The sequence below is a fragment of the Microtus ochrogaster genome, linkage group LG5 (genome assembly GCF_000317375.1).
Source record: "Microtus ochrogaster isolate Prairie Vole_2 linkage group LG5, MicOch1.0, whole genome shotgun sequence".
Lineage (NCBI taxonomy): Eukaryota > Metazoa > Chordata > Mammalia > Rodentia > Cricetidae > Microtus > Microtus ochrogaster.
This window is the reverse complement of record NC_022031.1, coordinates 51,329,103-51,346,615: the sequence shown is the minus strand read 5'-3', so window position 1 is coordinate 51,346,615 and position 17,513 is coordinate 51,329,103. Positions and strand designations below refer to the sequence as shown.

The window sequence follows — 17,513 nt, the reverse complement described above, 5'->3', positions numbered from 1 at the left end:
GATGGATGGATGGGTGGATGATAGGTAGGTAGGTAGGTAGGTAGGTAGGTAGGTAGGTAGATAGGTAGACAGACAAGAAGACATCTTTTTTTTATTTAGTTTAGGAGGATCTACTTTATTGCTTGCAAGAACTCTCGAGAAGGCAAGTTTCTAAATAGACTCAGCCAGCTGCAAGCAAAGCCTTCCAGACTGCAAGAAAACTGTTGATGGCCCTTGGGTGTCTAGACTAGCAACAGACACTCATGTCCTGGAGCCACTTAAAATTTCCACACTGCTCGCTTTCCCTCCCTGCTGCCAACATTCCTATTCTTGTTGAGATAAGATGCTGCTGTTCAAGGCCTCATGGAAACAGGAGATGCTAAACATTAGAAAAGTATACAGCAGCCCTCTACACCGAAGGATTCAGTACGCATTCTTGACCACTTCCAGCCCCCTTCTGACTTTCATTTGCCTCTTTTGTATAACTATCCAGTCACTTCACACCACGAGATCTTCAGGAGTTCTCAGGCAGCCCCAGCTTCCTTTCAGTCCAATCTTTATTTCTCCATGGCTTAAAATGCCAGAAGCGAGCCAAGTCGTAACTGATAACGCAGTCACCAGGGATCCTGGCACATTACAGCATCCATCTATTTTAATTTGGGTCTTGAGACCTCTCCACTCATTTAGTATTTCTTCATTAAACAGGACTCATATGGATGTGATATCTACATGATGTAATAAGATCTATACTCAGTGCCAGATAAGTAAATCCTGCAATTCATGGTTAGGTCAAGAGCACAAGGAAAGGAAAACAAAAACAAAACAAAAAAAATTAAAAAGCTTGCATTGTAGTATTTGTTCCCAATTATGAAAAGGCTTATAGCAAAGACCCATATGAACATAAAAAAACAAGACAAAAAAAATCCATCATCATACTAAAAATGGTTCAGTTCTGTAGAATTAATTACTATTGATTAAATTTATTTTTAAAGAGGTTTGTGTCACTGGTTAAGAACAGGGGCAAAGGGGCAGAAGAGATGGCTCAGGGGTGAAGAGCACTTGCTACTCTTGCAGAGGACCAGGGTTCAGTTCCTAGCACCCAGGACAAGTAGCTCTCAATTGATTGTAACTCCAACTCTAGGGAATCTGACACCCTCTTCTCAACTCTAATGTTACCTGCAAGCCTGGGGTGTATACACATATACATAGGCACATGTTCTCTCTCTCTCTCTCTCTCTCTCATTTTAAAAAGGTATCTTTAAAAAAAAAAGAAAAGAATGGGAGAAGAAATTCCGTCTTGCACTGCGAGTTTTCCCCAGTGACCATATGGCTTTGAAAGCCAGCCCTGCCATTCACATCAGTACTTCCCCTGTCATCTTTCTGGGCCACCCAGTATCTGCCCCCTACCCCTGGCTGTAGAGGTGCTGGGGGGAAACTTTCAGGTATACAAGGAAACACTTTAGCTCACTCTTAGGATGTGAATCATATCTAAGTAAAATGAAGAGCCTATTAGATGGGCAAGACTTGCCCTTGAGAAAAATGTTCCTACTCTACAGCACTGGAAAGTCATTATCTCTGATTTCAAACTAAGAAAAACAACATATGGGTAACAGTTTTTTGAGGAGTAGAACTTTATATATGGCATCATTCTACTGGGGAAGCGGGATTCTTGCTTCTACAGGAAGCACCCGTATTTATTAGTTAAAATAAGTGTTGACAAGAAGAAGGATAATTTTAGCCTGAAAGAAGACAGCTTTCTAAGCTAGCATGTTTAGCTTATCTCTGTCTGATAGCTGCATATTAGTTCACATATTTAAAGATAATTAAGGAATGACCGCAGCTAAAGGCCGAAAACCACAGTCCAGGTATGTTTTCCTTTAGCATCTGTAGGATCAATTCCAATAGCAAAGGAATAAAAACAACCATCCCTGATTGTAAGAAACCAATGCTTCTACAATGTGACCAAGATACGGTCAAATAAAAGTGAGTATCTGGGGTTGATGGACTAGGTCAAGTAGATTTTCCTGGTTTTATCCTGCCATCCTAAATCCATTGTCCCAGAGGCCCCAGAGACAACAGTCAGTTTTCCGAAGGAGGATGGCCACAGTCACGAGACTAACAGCCTTTTTCTGAAGTTTAGATGGCCGAGGAATTCGGAAAACAACAGAAACTCCCTGGCAAGATCTAACCAATGTGCCTCCTTAGGTCTCACCTAGAAGAGCCCTGCACTTTTTTTTTTTATGGGAACTTACATTTGTTTGGTATTTTCCTTCTTGCCATAAGTTAGTAGCAAATGGAGCTGGAAAGCTCTCCTAAGGATCAGAGCCCAAACCGAGTGCTCACCCTGGAGCCTCTAGACCACTGGAGAATACTAACAAAATTTTCAGGGTTCTGCCTGTCACTAAGAAAAGGAGCCAAATGCACAGAGAATCCAGGCAGGTACCTGTTCTATGACCCCCTACAGCTACTCTATCTAGAAAGTTCTGCTCACTCCCTCTGTAGATGTCATACAAATGTCTTCGTGGATTGATTTCCTTCCCCAGGCATGCTTCTTATTCTGCTCACCCAGGTTCTCACCCTTAATATTCTTCAACTAAGCAAGTGCCATGAATCCCTAGTCAGCCTCTAGGCTAGGTCAACGGCTTTTGACTAAACTTTCCCCATCCTTGAGCTTGTTCTAGAAAAGCATGGAACACATCTGCAAAAACAACACATTACGCCTATGAATGGAAAGGTTCATGATATCTTAGCAGAGTAGCACAATATCTGGAATATACTCTTTTTTCAAAGCATGAACATGCATATTAAAATCTCTTTACAAAGGTTCAAAAAGCATAGAGCTATATGAATTGTATAATCCAAGTAGCTTCTCACATAATTCTATACAGGGACACACAGGCTGTTAGCTCTAATACACTTTTACTCTCGCCTGCAAATAATTATGTATTGTTCACTATGTATTAACCTGTATCAACCATTGCTCATGACAATTTAAGATGTCAGTGATAGTTTTATCTATATTTTAGAGATGGGGAAAATGAAACTCAGAATATATATGACAGATATTCTTAGCTATAAAAGCCTATTTCACACTGGTCGGTGGTGGTGCACACCTTTAATCCCAGCATCATCAGGAGGCAGAGACAGGCAGATCTCCCTGAGTTCAAGGCCAGCCTGGACTATAGAGCAAGTTTCAGGGCAGGCTCCAAAGGTACACAGAGAAACTCTGTCTCAAACAACAACAACAACAACAACAAAAATTTATTCAGTCTTTTTAAATGGCTGGATAGAATTTTATTATAGTGTACTTTTTATTGATATGTATTATAATTATTTTTAATTATATGCAGCTTTGCAGCATCTCATACTTTTATAGACTTTTATTTAGATAAGTTGTCCGAATTTAAATTAGGAAGACAAATCTGTATACATCTTAACAGTTGATTTTTTTTCCCCACCACACAGCTATCCCAAATTATCAGCTACATTGAAAGTGATTGCTCAGTGTGTTATTCTTTACACTCAAACTGTCTTTTCGTCAACATGTGGGCAGCAACTAGTCTTTGTTGTTTTATTATGATATTTCTAGATAAAGCTGACCCTGCTGACTGATAAGGACTTAATGTTTATGGCCTACTTCAGGGTTTAAGTCTTCTGTTACTTCTGATACATTCCCAATCATGTTCTTGAAGAGTGCTTTTTAAAAATTTTTCTATTACCATAGTTTTCATTATCTCTAAACCCATTTGATCTTTTCCATCTTTTTAAATCTAGTTGCACTGGCGTCTAAATTCTAAGCGGTCTCTTAAATGAGTAAATGCCCTCTTTGTGTCTACTGCCATTACTCTTCCATCAGATTTCGATCTCATCCATTATAGTTTCTCATTTATTAAAATCATTTTCTCAAAATTCCCTTTTTTCTTTCTTTCTTCTTCTTCTTCTTCCCCCCCTCTTGTTTTGGTTTTTCAAGACAGGGTTTCCCTGTGTAGCTCTGGCTGTCCTGGAACTCACCCCGTAGACCAGGCTGGCCTCAAACTCAGAGAACCACCTGCCTCTGTCTCCCGGAGTGCTAGGATTAAAGGCGTATGCCACCACTGCCCTACTCAAAATTGCCTTTCATCTTCCTAAAATACTGTTTAATTTATCCTTTGAAAGTTTCAGACATGCATAGAACACAACCTGCTCATATCCATCACCACTCCTAACTTCACATCCTCTTCTAACTTATGTTCTTATTTAACCACGGGTGCAGTCACTGATGCCCTTATTTGCATGCGTGTGGGGTCACCCACGGAGGATGATTACTCTCCAAAAAAAAGTTGTCTCCCTGTCTCCAACAGCCATGAAGTTTGACTGCCTACAGCTTCTTTGCGGGGATGAGGGGTCAGAAGTCTTCTCAGGTTGGAATTTTGGAAACATACATTTTTTTCTATTCCTCCTTCTGTGTCTTTGACTGCTTTGAGCATATTTATTTATGTCCCCTACTGTTGTTCTGCTGACTGATTCCCTTTTTATTGTGCCGACTCGCACTCAGGTGAGTCTCTTCCCACACAGCTACAATTCATGCTGTGAATGCGCCATTACTGTGTTTTCATCCATCAAAATATTGGGTCCCCGGCGTAAGGCACTTTCATTTTCAATATTTCTATTTTCAATATTTCCATTTTCCATATTTTTTCTTGTTAAACTTTTCACACTTACTCTTTATGTTAATTTCTTTCTCCAGAGATCCCCAGACCATTGCATTGCTGTAACAATTTAATATCATACCTCTGTATTCTGAGTGTTTAATATTTGTTTCTAAGAAGACTTTTTTTACTCCCTTATAGTTATAATTCAGATAAAGACATGCAAATTTGTGTGCTTGTGCACACCCATGAATTTTCCTGGCCCCTCTTAGCATCACTATGCTTCTCAAGGGTCTTAGTGTTTGCTTCTGCTTTTCACGGGACCTGAAACCTGGTCTCCTCATTTCTGTGGATCTTAAGGCTGGGGGATGGAGATGGGTACCTCACCCATTGCTTCAGAACAATGGGGAAGCTGCTCTGGAGCTTACAAACCAAGTTGCTCGATTTCTAATAATTTATTGTGTCTGGATATTTACATTTTATCCTTGTGAGTCGTGTAGCGAATTCTGAATGTCTAACCTTTGTAGTAGGAAGACTTTCGTGTTATCGTATCTGTCCTATTGCTGGAGCTATAAAACTTAAGCCAGGGTTTCAACCCTCATTGATTCAGTGTTTGGATATTAAGCTATATGAATTTCATGCATAAAGATTCTGGGACTCAGGGCTTCACTCTCTCAGGGAATATTTTATTTTGCCCTATTCTCCTTTCCGCCAAGATTCCAATACTCACGCCTTGCCTTCAAACATAATGTAAACATACTTTTCCTCAATGTGTATCTGTGGAGTAGATCAAACTTCACGTCGTTGGGGTGAGGCTTGATTCGGCCACGCAGAAGACGCCCCTCCTTCCGTGTTCATGATCCTGTCCTCGGCTAAAACCTTAAAGTCACTCCACAACCCCCTGTTTCCTTCTGAGTCATCGTTCCCATCCCGCAGCTATTTTAAAAATCTTTCCACTCTCCTTGCCCCTGCCCCCACCCCATGCCCGCCTTACGGAGGGTAACCTACAACCTACTCCCTAAAGGAAATGGAGATCAGAACAGCCTTCTTAAATTCAATATGCCTGGCTTATTAACAGATTCATGTGGGAAAATGACCCCATTTCCCTTCTTCCTCCAAGGAAGAAAATGTTCTTCCCCAAGGAGAGCAGCTGTATAAAATATCATGGAAGCCCAGACACTTCAGAAAGGAAAAGCGGGATTCTATTAATAATTATTCCAGGACAACAGGTGTGACCCAGAGCTGTCCCGGGAGAAACAGGACATGTGGTCGTATGAAGTTTGTAGTTCCACCTGCACCCTGGATGCAGTCCTATGTGTGCCACAGTACCACGTTCCTTTGACAGTGCCCCCTCCTCTGTGTGGTCGAGTTTCCTTCTTATTCTATTTTAACACGGTCACTCTTTCTCGCCGCTCCCTGTTTGGACTCCTCACCTCCTTACGCCAGGCTCATTAAAAAGCTTGTGCCCCCTCTCCATTTTTTTTCTCTTTCTGCATTTACAGGATTCTAGATTCTTCTTTCACTTCCACCCTGATGCTGCTGTAGACAATATCATAGAGAACCGTCTTGTCTCTTAATAGAGGAGACAGCATTCGGTGTGCCTCAGTTTCTTAGATCCTGCCATCTGCTGTAAACTAGCCACCCTCACTGTTCCTTGAGATCCTAGAACGACACAGTATAGGACCATCCTGTTTTGACAAGTGCTCTGAGTGACAGGCACACGAGGACCCCCACGAGAAACATTGAGAGCAACAGTACATTTTAACATTCTAGCCATCCTGGCCCTTTGGAAAGACATATATCCTGGACCAGCTCGAGTTTCATCCGGAATTCTGCATGTCACATTCTGGTATCTTTTGGCAGAAGGTCAATATGGTGGCTTCAGTGAGACTGTCCCCATAGGCTCGAACATTTGGATATGTGGTCCCTAGTCATTAGAACTGTTTGGGAAGAATTCATAGGAACGGCCTTGTTGGAGGAGACGTGTCACCGAGGGTTAGGTTTTGAGATTTTGTTCCCAGTGTGCCTCCTCTGCCTTCTGCCTGTGAATCCGCATGGGAACTCTCTGCTCTTCCTGCTGTCATGCCTCTGCTTCACCGTCATAGACTCGAACCTGCTCAAACTGTAGCCAAATTAAATGCTTTCTTTTATGAACTGCTTTGGTCGTGGTGTTTCGTCCTAGCAACGGTAGGTTAACTAATAGAAGTAGACTCTCTTTGTTCTGTCACTTTAGACCCGGAAGCCCAAAGATGGTAATTCAGAAAAAGAGTTTTACATTCCACTAGAAACGGTATTTCTTTCATATTTTCGATGGCAGCTAAGATGTACTCAGTGCACTGAACCCAGTGTGGTGACATGCCTGGCATAGTTTTTCTTGCTGGAGGCTACTAGTTATATGTCCATCCATCGTTAACATAAAACAGCCTCAAATAGCAGTATGGCGTTCTGCTTCAAAAGAACAATCCCATAACTAATATGAAGTTACTAAGTGGTGGATACATACATTTTTTAGCTCCAACCAAACATGGCCCAGCCTTGCCTTTGGCCCTCACCTCTTCAGGACCAGCAGGCATTTGCAGGTATTTTGAGGCATCTCCCAATCATTGTCTTATCACTTTCCCATGCATTGTGAGTTGCAGGTTGAACTGACTCTTCCTTGAGCAGGTTCTGTCTGAACTGTAACTTGTGCGCATGCCCAGCTCTTTGTGCGAAAGGAAATCAACTTCAACTTTTAGGATCTTCCCAAGCCAAAACATATTTGTTGTGCTTTTTGTGTCTTAATGGCAACAAAAATATGAGAGATATCACTTATGCTGGGCTTATTATGTGCTAGGAAAAGCAGGCCACATTTTGGGGGTATGTTTGTCAGAAGGAGAGGAAGCCGATCAGACATAGGAGCTGAAATGATTTTCTTACCGACTGTTAGAGAAGCTTCAAGTGTTAGCATGAGCTCTCAGCCATGACGAATCATTATGAAACCTCAAGCATACGTTAAGAATCAAGACAAACAAGCATGATCTTCCCAGCGTTAGGAAGATGGAAGTGGCGTCCCATCCCACTGACTCACAACTAAGAGCCAGGAAAGAGCTGTGTAACGCAGCTCCAGTGAATCAGTATTGATGACAACTTCCTCTGAGCCAATTTGAAGCAATTGTTTCTGCAGCTGGGAAGACGGGAAGCTAGAGTTTGATAGGTTGACAAGGGACTATTGCTGTGGACAGTGTTCATGCTACACCATTCTAGAGAGCGTTCAGAGCAACCGTGGGTCTAGGCAGGAATTCGGGGTGTCTGAGTAGGCTTCTGAACACAGTTGTATGTTAATTAGGTTTCACTGGGAAAATATCAATTGTTCTCTAATCTTTAAATAGAATTGAATAATTTAGAAGGAATTCATTTATGCTAACTATATTGAGAATTATGCTAAGATATATATGTAAAACATCCTCCTACCTAAGATATATTATACATTATATATGCATATATATTGTGTCTATATTTATTATATATATATAAGTTGCCATTTCCTAATGGAAATTTTATGAGCAGTTGGTGTAATGACACCATAAAAATGCTGCCTCAGCTGGAGACAGATATGGAAAAGGAGGTCATTAAAGCTGTGAGAGAGAGGACATGGGGCAACTCAGGAAATAAAAATAACTCCAATAAAAACCGGAGTCAGAAAGGAAATTGCGGGAAAAGATAGATTTTGACCGAAGCAGAATGAGGTGGCTCAAAAATCTGGGATCCATAAAAGTCTTTGTTGATTTAATCACTGTTTCTGCTTGTGTGTCTAGTTCTACATTTCATCAGTCAGAGAAGTAAAATAAAAGCAGAGAAATCTATAGCCATCGTCTGTGAAGCACATTCAAGGCCAGACTGCTGGATATAATCAGTTGCTTATTAGTTCCTTAAACCTGATTTTACAGAGGAAAGAAGTCAGAGCTCTTGACTCCGTGGCTCAGAACAGGAAGCGTTAGAAAGGACTCCACCCCTGAGGCGCTCACATAGTCCAAGCCTGCTGAAGCTCCCCTCCCTGCCCCATTTGTTGAGATAGGGTTTTTTTTGTTTTTTTTGTTTTTTTTTTTTTTTGTTTTTTTTTTAGTTTTTTCAAGACAGGGTTTCTCTGTAGCTTTGGAGCCTGTCCTGGCACTAGCTCTTGTAGACCAGGCTGGCCTCGAACTCACAGAGATCCACCTGCCTCTGCCTCCCGAGTGCTGGGATTAAAGGCGTGCGCCACCACCACCCGGCCAAGATAGGTTTTTTTTTCCTCATATAATACTTCTTGATTACAGTTTCTCCCCACCTCCCCTCCCATCTGGATCCTAGTTCCTATTTTTAAACTAAATGTGATAAAATTTTAGGTAAAGAGCCAGATGAATAGGGAATAGATTACCAAAATCTGTTTGGATTCTGATTTCTCAGTAAAGATTTTTTTCCACCAATTTGTTGAATTGACTAGTGAAAAGAAACACATTCACAATTACTATGTCCAAAGCACTAATCGCTACATGATTCACAGAATTAGGGTAATGTTTTATGTGTTTGATTCATTCTCTTATTTTCCTCGTTTTTTGGTAAAGCAATTATTTGAAAAATACTTTTTCCATCTTCCTATTCTCTAAAAATCAATCCAAGTACATTAAACATAAAGTTACTGTCTCAAAATTTATAAATAAGAGGTTTGCCCAAGCCAAAAAGACACACTAAGATGGTGCCATATTGTTTTATCAGTATTATGAATTTTGTTCGCTGCAATGGTCAAACTCATCAGCAGTGGTGGCAATGCATAGAATCTTATCTTTTATGCAGGGATTTATCTTCTGACTTCTCTGTTTTCATAGCCTTGCCCTCAGAGTTAGGAACCACAGCTTCCTACATCCCAGCTTTCTCAGCCTAAAGCACGGCCTCCCCAGCTGCCCGTGATGGAGGAATGCTGCCTCTTACCCTCAACTTCTAGCTTCACCAGTTTGGAGTACGCTGTGCCCAGGCTGTTTTTTGCCACACATCGGTACTGTCCTGCGTCTTCCTTTTGCACATTATGGATCCTTAAACTCCCCGATTCAAGAACTGCAATGCGGGAATTTTCCTGCCAAAGACAGGGACATGAGTTTGAAAACAGCTTTAGTCAAAGACACGTTTGCCTTATTTCGTTGGTTTATCACTGTCCTTAACACCCAAAATATCAGTCTCTACCCTACGTATGCATATTAACACACTACTGAGACCATGCGAGATCATTTAAACTAACTACTTCAGTGATCTCATGAGATTGCATCCATTTTTTTTTCTCTTACCCTCATCTCATTAAAACACAACACTGATCGTGATTTACATAAGTCATGCTGTGTCTGTTTAATTGAAAGCATTGTTCTTTGGGGCTAGAGGTGTAGCTTAGTGGTAGAAAGTGTGCTTAGCATACACACAGTCCTGAGATCACCCCCAGAATAAAACACAAAGCCAGGCAAAAATTTAATATATTGTTTTCAGTTACCGTACTTCACCATACACCCCTAGGGTAGCCTTGAGGGAAAGCGTAGCCTTTAAGAATTTCAGAATTACTCTTTGGAGTTTGGATTGGCAATTATCTTCTCTTTTTGTGTTCACTGTAACTTGCGTAAGGCCCACAGAGTCAGACAGCTTTGCTTTTTCTTGAGAAAAATGCATCGGGACTTAAAACAACAGGCAAAACAGGCATGTAAATACTGCCATTAAAGTTGGCAAAGCTCGTCAGATTTACAGTTCGTTTCAGTTATTTGACATATTCTGACAACTATGGATTATTTCCCATGGAGCGTGTAGGGCCTGGTAACATGGGAACAGAGTCTGTAACCTCATTTTCAGGTGAGGCAAAGCCGAGGACGTGATCGTGGTACAGGATAACAATTTATTAGTAAGAATGGGTACAATACACAAGCTAAGCCAATTAACAGTGCGTCTTTTATAAGTGTGTGTGTGTGCACGTGCGCACATGTGTGTGAGTGTATATGAATATGGTATATCTACATGCCTGAACAAATGTGTGTGTCCATGTGAATGTATGTGGCAGGAAGTGGACTTTGGATGTCCTGATCTACAGCTCTCTACTTTGCTCCTTTGAGCCAAGATCTTCACTGAGCTTGTAGTTAGACTGGCGGCCAGCAAGCCCCATAACCTTCCTGTCTCCTCCTCCCAAAGTGCTGGGCTTTCAGGCACACCTTTATGTGGCTGCATATGAGCTCAGGTTCTCATACATATGAGGTCAGGTTCTGACCCATGATACCATCTCTCCAACCCAGATGATGTAGCTTTAATCTAACCCCTCTTTGTTACCGAGACGTGTCTGCTTCTGTTTATCATTCTGAGTCTCCTTGCTCTAATTTCTCACCCTTGTTTCCTCATTTTCTTCCTTCCAGTCCCCATCTCTCTCATCCCCGAACTGTCAATTTTAAAACTTGGATGTTAGTTCAGCTTTGTCATTCCGAAAGTCTCAAACATTCAATGTTAAATAATAATAATAATAGTAAAGATTCAGTCAAGCAAGAACAAGAAGCCTTGCCTTGCTTGGGTCCTGCCCCCTTTTCCTCTCCAATATTGCTGATTTCTATCTCTCTGTCTCCAAGACAGTCCCTGCTGGAATGTCCTGAAGTGAGCGTGTGCAATTAGGAAGATAAGAATGGAAATTTGGGTGATGCAGATAGAGAAAAACATATACCAGAAGCTGTATAACATGCTTAACATGTGTAGATGAGATGCTCCGAGATAATTATGCTGAAAACATGACTTCCACTGGCTAGAAAGAGAGCCCAGCCAAGTGCATGCTGCTCTTGCAGAGGACTGGAGCCACCATATTGGGTGGCTTGTGCCATCTGCAATTCCAGTTCAAAAGGATGTGATACTTTCTTCTGGCCTCCATGGATGCCCATATCCATGTACACACACACACACACACACATACACACACACACACACACACGAATAAAAGTTAAATATAAATCTTTTCAAAGGGAGCCTTAATATAATAATCACTTACCCTGAGAGCGCTGTCCCCCTTGATCCAGGAGACGGACGGCTTGGGGTTGCCCATTGTCGTACATGGTAGAACTGCTTTCAACCCCTCGATTATTTTGACGTTAATGGGAGGGCGAGTTATCTTAGGTTCTGTGGGGAAATGAAAGTCAAACAGAAAAAAACAATGTATCTGAACTGAACTGGTTCTAGTTCATTACCGGCGTTCATTTCAAGGATCATCTTAGGGAACTTAAATTACAAAGTTTGACAAAGGCTGAGACGGGTCATTAGTAGACATCAAATGGAAATCCATCTTAAAGAATGGTTAGATTTGCTTTGTTAAAACCTCTATTCTCTTTTCTTTTTCAAAACTCGTTTTTGTGAAGTATACTAAAGATCTGAAATTTCTTAGTACTCTTTATTTTAAATGACAATTAATAGAATGTCTACCAGCATAAACTGTCCCCATAATGAGTCAACAATAAGCAATTTATGCCATTAGATGTCAAACACTTTATAATCATATCATTTTGAATTATGATCTCCTTTCTGTTTAGTTTCCATCTCTTTATTACTATTCTTTTCTGAGTTAAGGTCTCATTACATGGCTCTGGATGACCTAGAACTCACTATATCGAAGAGGCTGGCCTCAAATTTGAGAGTTCTGCCTCCCAAGATCTGAGTCTACATTTGCTTCTAGGTCTAGTTCCCACCTTTGACTCTGACGCAGTTTGGAGAATCAAGATTCTACAAAGAGAAGTCTCTTCAGCCAGCACTCGGGGCAACTTTTCTGAAGAAATGGGTGATATTGATTCATCTTAGTCTCTTCTGTGAAGCTTTGAGAAGAAGTCATTAACTCTAACGTGTAGCATGGAGGCGTTCAAATGCCTCAGAGCACTCATAAAGCGGTTACTCTACCTCGTGTCCCTACTGATCTGATACTGCAGATACAGAGCGGAGGAATGCCTTTGTGGGACGGATTTCTGGTGTGTGTGTGTGTGTGTGTGTGTGTGTGTGTGTGTGTGTGTGTGTGTGTGTGTGTGTGAATTTTTAAAAAATGCATAATGATTTCAAGAGGAAGTTCCCAAAAATAATCAGGAGCAGTGTGAAGGCCAAAACCAAGGCGGGAGAGGAGAGCGAACTAAAGGATTGTTTGAAGGCGGCAGGAATAAGGGTTGGCCCCGGAACCTATATTTTGTACTTGAGCTTGTGCTGTGGCTGAACTTCAGCACGCAGAGGGCTCTGTTTGATGACTGCTATGAACTGTGCAGAGACAACTTTCTGGTCCTAGACGACGCCCTTCCGTACTCACTCATCTTCACTTGCAGGGCGCCACAGCTCTCCACGGCTCCTCCCACTCCATTGTTGGCGCTGCAGCAATAGATGCCGTCATCACTGTCTTCCACACTCAGGATGGTGAGAAGCTGACCGTTCTCCCGGATGCTGTAGCGGGTGTCAAACAGTCTGCCGGTCATGGAGCAGAGAGGAGGATCAGTGAGCCACGTGTGATTTTACACACACACACGCACGCACACACACACACACACACATGCACACACACACACATGTACGCATGCGCGCGCACACACACACACTTGTCTTTGATTAATGGATCAAATGGATGGCCATCTGTGAATAAAGTAAAATCCTCATTCCCTGACCATATGCTGAATCAGGTGGCTCCTTGAACTTGGAACTCCTCGGCCCCCAAGGCTGTGAGAAATAATTTTCTCTTGGTTATAAGCTACAAGACTTAACAATTCAATCACAGTAGCTCATATGGACTAAGAACATTCAGCTTCAACGCTGCCTGTTAGAGCACCCTCCAGCACACTTCGTTCTGGATTATTGTAGAGGAGTTTTGGTCAGAGAGCCAATGTGCTGAGGGACAAAGCAGACCCTTCATCTGCCAAATGGACTGCTAACTGTTTGAGAATCTGTCTCATTTTGAAAGAAAAAGATGATAGTGACACAGAAGTCAGGCTCTTAGAAAACAGACATCATAGTTTGGGGACACAGAGGGGGGTGACAGGCTGGCCTCTCAGCTCCTCTGTGTGTCCTGGGACACATGCCCGCAGACTTAGAATACAGCGGTGCTGCCTAGTTCCTGCTAAACTTCAGGATTCTCACCTGGCACTCCCCATGTGAGATTAATCAGTGCCCTGCCCTGAACCTCAGATCTTCGAATCACAAAATGAGTATATTTTCACTTTGTATATTCTAGAAGGTGACCTTTAGTGTCACCAACAATATGGGTGTATTTCCATGGGTAAGGAACTCTAAGGTAGAGCTGGCATCCTTAGCAGGATGAGACAGAGTACTTACTTAATGAGGATTTTATTTCTGGTCCAAGAAATCTCGGGCTGAGGGTAGGATTCCACGGCACACATGAAAGTCGCTACTTCTTCAACTAAGGCATCTACGGTTTCAAGAGGCGTGGTGATGACAGGAGCTACACAGGGCAGAAACAAAGGAGAACTTTCTAGAATGTTACTCATTACTTTGCCCTTTAGCAGCCAGAAGCCATGGCATACCTGAATGAACATTACTGTTCAAACGCCCACTAGACATGGGGTGACATGTCCGTGAAGTCAATGCACCAGAGGAGACAGGAGATTCTTGGCTGGGTAGACTAGCTGAGCCACCATGAGATCCTGCTGTCAGTAAATACTCAGAGAACAACCAAGGGGGACCCCTCATGTCAGCCTCTGACCTCCACACACATCTTTGTGCAGATGTGAAAGCATCCACCAAGTCACACACAAATATACAAGCAAACATTTTAAAAAGAAATGAAAATGTAAATTAAAACTCTACTCGTTGTGGGGACTATAAAGATAAAGAAAAACAGCAAATGTTAGAGGGGATGATGATGGATTAGAACCCTGTGCGTTGTGGGTAGGAATTAAAATGGTTGTCACTGGGGAAAAGAATATGGAGGTTCCACAGAAAGAAATCAAAAGAGAATCATGATCAACAATGCCACTTCCAGGGACACAGTCAAGAGAACAGAAAGTGAAGACTCAGATACTCAAGTATTTCCACATCTCTATTCATAGCAGCACTAACTCATAACAGCAAAAGATGGAAGAAGCCTAAGTGCCCACCAACGGATGGTTAAACAAAATTAACATAAATATACAACAGAATATTATTTGGCCATGGAAATAAGGGAAGTGTTATATTCTATGACATGGAGAAACACGGAAACAAAAAATCAAAGCATATGAAAATAGTCACAGAGGATTATGGTATAAGATTTTATTCCTAAAGCATTGTGCAATTCACAAACCTACAGAGCAAAAATGGGAGTGGGTGGGAAGGAAGGTGTTGTGTCCTATGGAGCTGGATTGCAGGTGATGCTGAGCCTCCCAACATGGTCCTGGAGACGGAGTTCAGGTGATCTAGAAGAGCAGCAAGTGCTCTTTAACTGCTGAGCCATCTCTCCAGCCCCACAAAAAAAATTAAGTCATTGTTGACACTCTAGAATCTATCGCAAATGAGTGCTCATACACAGAAAGTTAGATGACTCGGATCATGAAACAGATGAATTGCGCTCAGCTAAACAAACGGAATAAAGCGAGGTGAGTGCACAGGCGGTTTTGCCTTCTTGCTGTGGTCTCCTGGAGCTGCTTTGCCCTGGCAGAAATGAATTGTTTTTCTTTATTTTACCAGGAATATTGCTGATAGTTGCTAAGTAGCCATTATTGATCCACTAAATTGCATAAAGTTATGGTTAAGGTCTATTAATACTTGATGCTTAAAATCAATCACTTCTAGGCTGCCAAGAATGCTTGAGTTTAGTCCCCTAGGACCTATTTGAAACAGCTGGATGCAGGAGCACAAGCCTGTGATCCCAGCCTTAGGGAGGCAGGGACAAGGGTCCCTGAGGCCTATTGGAGAGCTGGTCTAGCTAATCAGTGAGCTGAAAATTTAGCACATCTCAAAAAATAAGGTGAAAAGAAGCTGAGAAAGATACAGCTCGAAATCCATCCATTGCTTTTTAGCTACACTATATCTATGTTCTGGGGTTACTTTGAGGGTGAAATGGCCTACAGTGGTACTATGCATGCAGATTCTTGACTGCCTCCAGGATTTGTTGGTTGTTTGAAACTGGATGTGGTTTAGGATCTTTTCACTGCAGAAGCAGGACAAATCAGTGGAGTCGTTTCGTTTTGTTTTATTTTGTTCTCAGAAACCTGGATGCTAAATATGTTTCAGAATACTGATTAATAAACAGACAGGACGAGATTATTGCAAACTGGCACCTTGAAAGGCAGCTCTAATAAAAGGTGCTCAGGGTTTCATGAGAGGAAAACAGGTCAGGCAGCTGAGCAACACGGAAGAAAACATGTGGCGTCAACGAAGTCTTGGAAGCAGATGTAGCCTTTTCTGACTTGTTTGTCCACTTTGTCTTTTCAAAGTAAATCTTAATGACCGTGTGTTATTTTTTATTTTAAAAATAAACTTTATCTGTCAGTTTCTTTCACGCCACACAGACACAGAAATGCGGAGGTGACAGTGATTCACACTCAGCTGAGGCCAGTTGAGATCAAAGAAGTGAGATACAACTGGCAAAATCCGGAAACTCTGAGACACAGGGAAATGCACAAAGTATCACTGAGAGCAGAATCGTGTTAGCATCTTCCCATAATGTTCAGTGATCAGACAGTACCTAAGATTGTTCTACGTGTTCCATCTCAGACTTCATCTTTATTATTTTATCAAAAAAAATGAGTTAAATGCAATTAAGTATTTGCAAACTAGACAAGGACTAAGGATAGTTAAATCATTTTTGTAACCATCCCCCAAAAAGAAGTGATAGAGATGAGCTTCAGGGTTAAGTTTGGCTTAGAGGCCTCGTGTCTTGGGACTGGAGAGATGGCTCGGTGGGTAAAGTCCCTGGTGTGGAATCATGAGAACTTGAGTTCCGATCTCCAGAGCACACACACGGTTGAGCACTGGACCAGGCGTGCCTGCAACCCCAGTGCTCTTATGAGAGATGGGAGGCGGAGACAAGGATCTCTGGAAGTCGGCAGGCCAGCTAACCTGCCTTCTAGAGTGGCAAGTGAGAAATCTCCACATACATGCCTTGGCTTGTGCGTACCTGCACTGACACATGAAGGCACACACACACACACACACACACACACACACACACACACACTACATATACACATACACTGGGAGAGAGAGAGAGAACGCCTATCTCTGGACTCTAGGATGAACTGTGTCTTATATGCACAGAAAATGGGAACTTTACAGCAATATTAATCTCTATGAGCAGAGCGAATTTTTTCAGATCTATTTTGCCCACCTTCCAAAGCTATCCAAATTCCCTTTGAAGTGTTCACTGACACCACCAAAGGGCATGGTTGACTCAGCGGGCCGCTTCCTGTTTGCTCTCCTCCTCGCCCAGCTTTCATCCCAGCCGGAGCATGTGTAAACGGAACCTCTGTCTTTTCTCACGATCCAAGAACCACATGGACCGCAAACACATGAGGACGAACGCAGCGCTTTTCGGATCCACAGTAAACCTGACTTGAGTGAACTCTAGCGTTGATGAGGGGGGCTGATACCACCCTCCTCTGTCTTTTAGGGGCTTTAGAAGATGGCACTGACACACTAACCTCTGGCTGAACCGTTATTAATGAACATACCCAAATGCAAAAGAAGCCAGGTGCATTTTTTCAAAAAGAAAATTGGCAACTGGGAGGTCAGGCCTTTAATCCCAGCACAAAAGGAAGGTAGAGGTAAGCAGATCTCTAAATTCAAGGCCACTATGGTCTACAAAGTGAGTTCTGGAAACAGCCAGGACTACACAGAGTCCTGTCAAAAAAACAAATAGAAGGAGGAGGAGAGGAGAAAGAAGCAGAGGAAGAGGAAGAAGAGGAGGAGGAGGAAGAAGAAGGAGGAGGA

At 42.2% G+C, this 17,513-nt stretch overlaps 1 protein-coding gene across 6 annotated transcripts in view; it reads right to left on the bottom strand.

Annotated features, from left to right (window-relative positions):
- The window catches only part of Musk (muscle associated receptor tyrosine kinase), a 73,451-nt gene that overhangs the window by 51,744 nt on the left and 4,194 nt on the right, over window positions 1-17,513 (bottom strand). For all 6 annotated transcript variants that reach the window (XM_005362218.3, XM_005362219.3, XM_005362222.2 and 3 more), the window contains exons 2-5: window positions 13,920-14,046; window positions 12,907-13,058; window positions 11,617-11,744; window positions 9,552-9,693 (exon numbers count right to left, since the gene is read on the bottom strand). In XM_005362218.3, coding sequence (XP_005362275.1) covers window positions 9,552-9,693; window positions 11,617-11,744; window positions 12,907-13,058; window positions 13,920-14,046 — 549 coding nt within the window. The remainder of the gene's footprint in view (window positions 1-9,551; window positions 9,694-11,616; window positions 11,745-12,906; window positions 13,059-13,919; window positions 14,047-17,513) is intronic.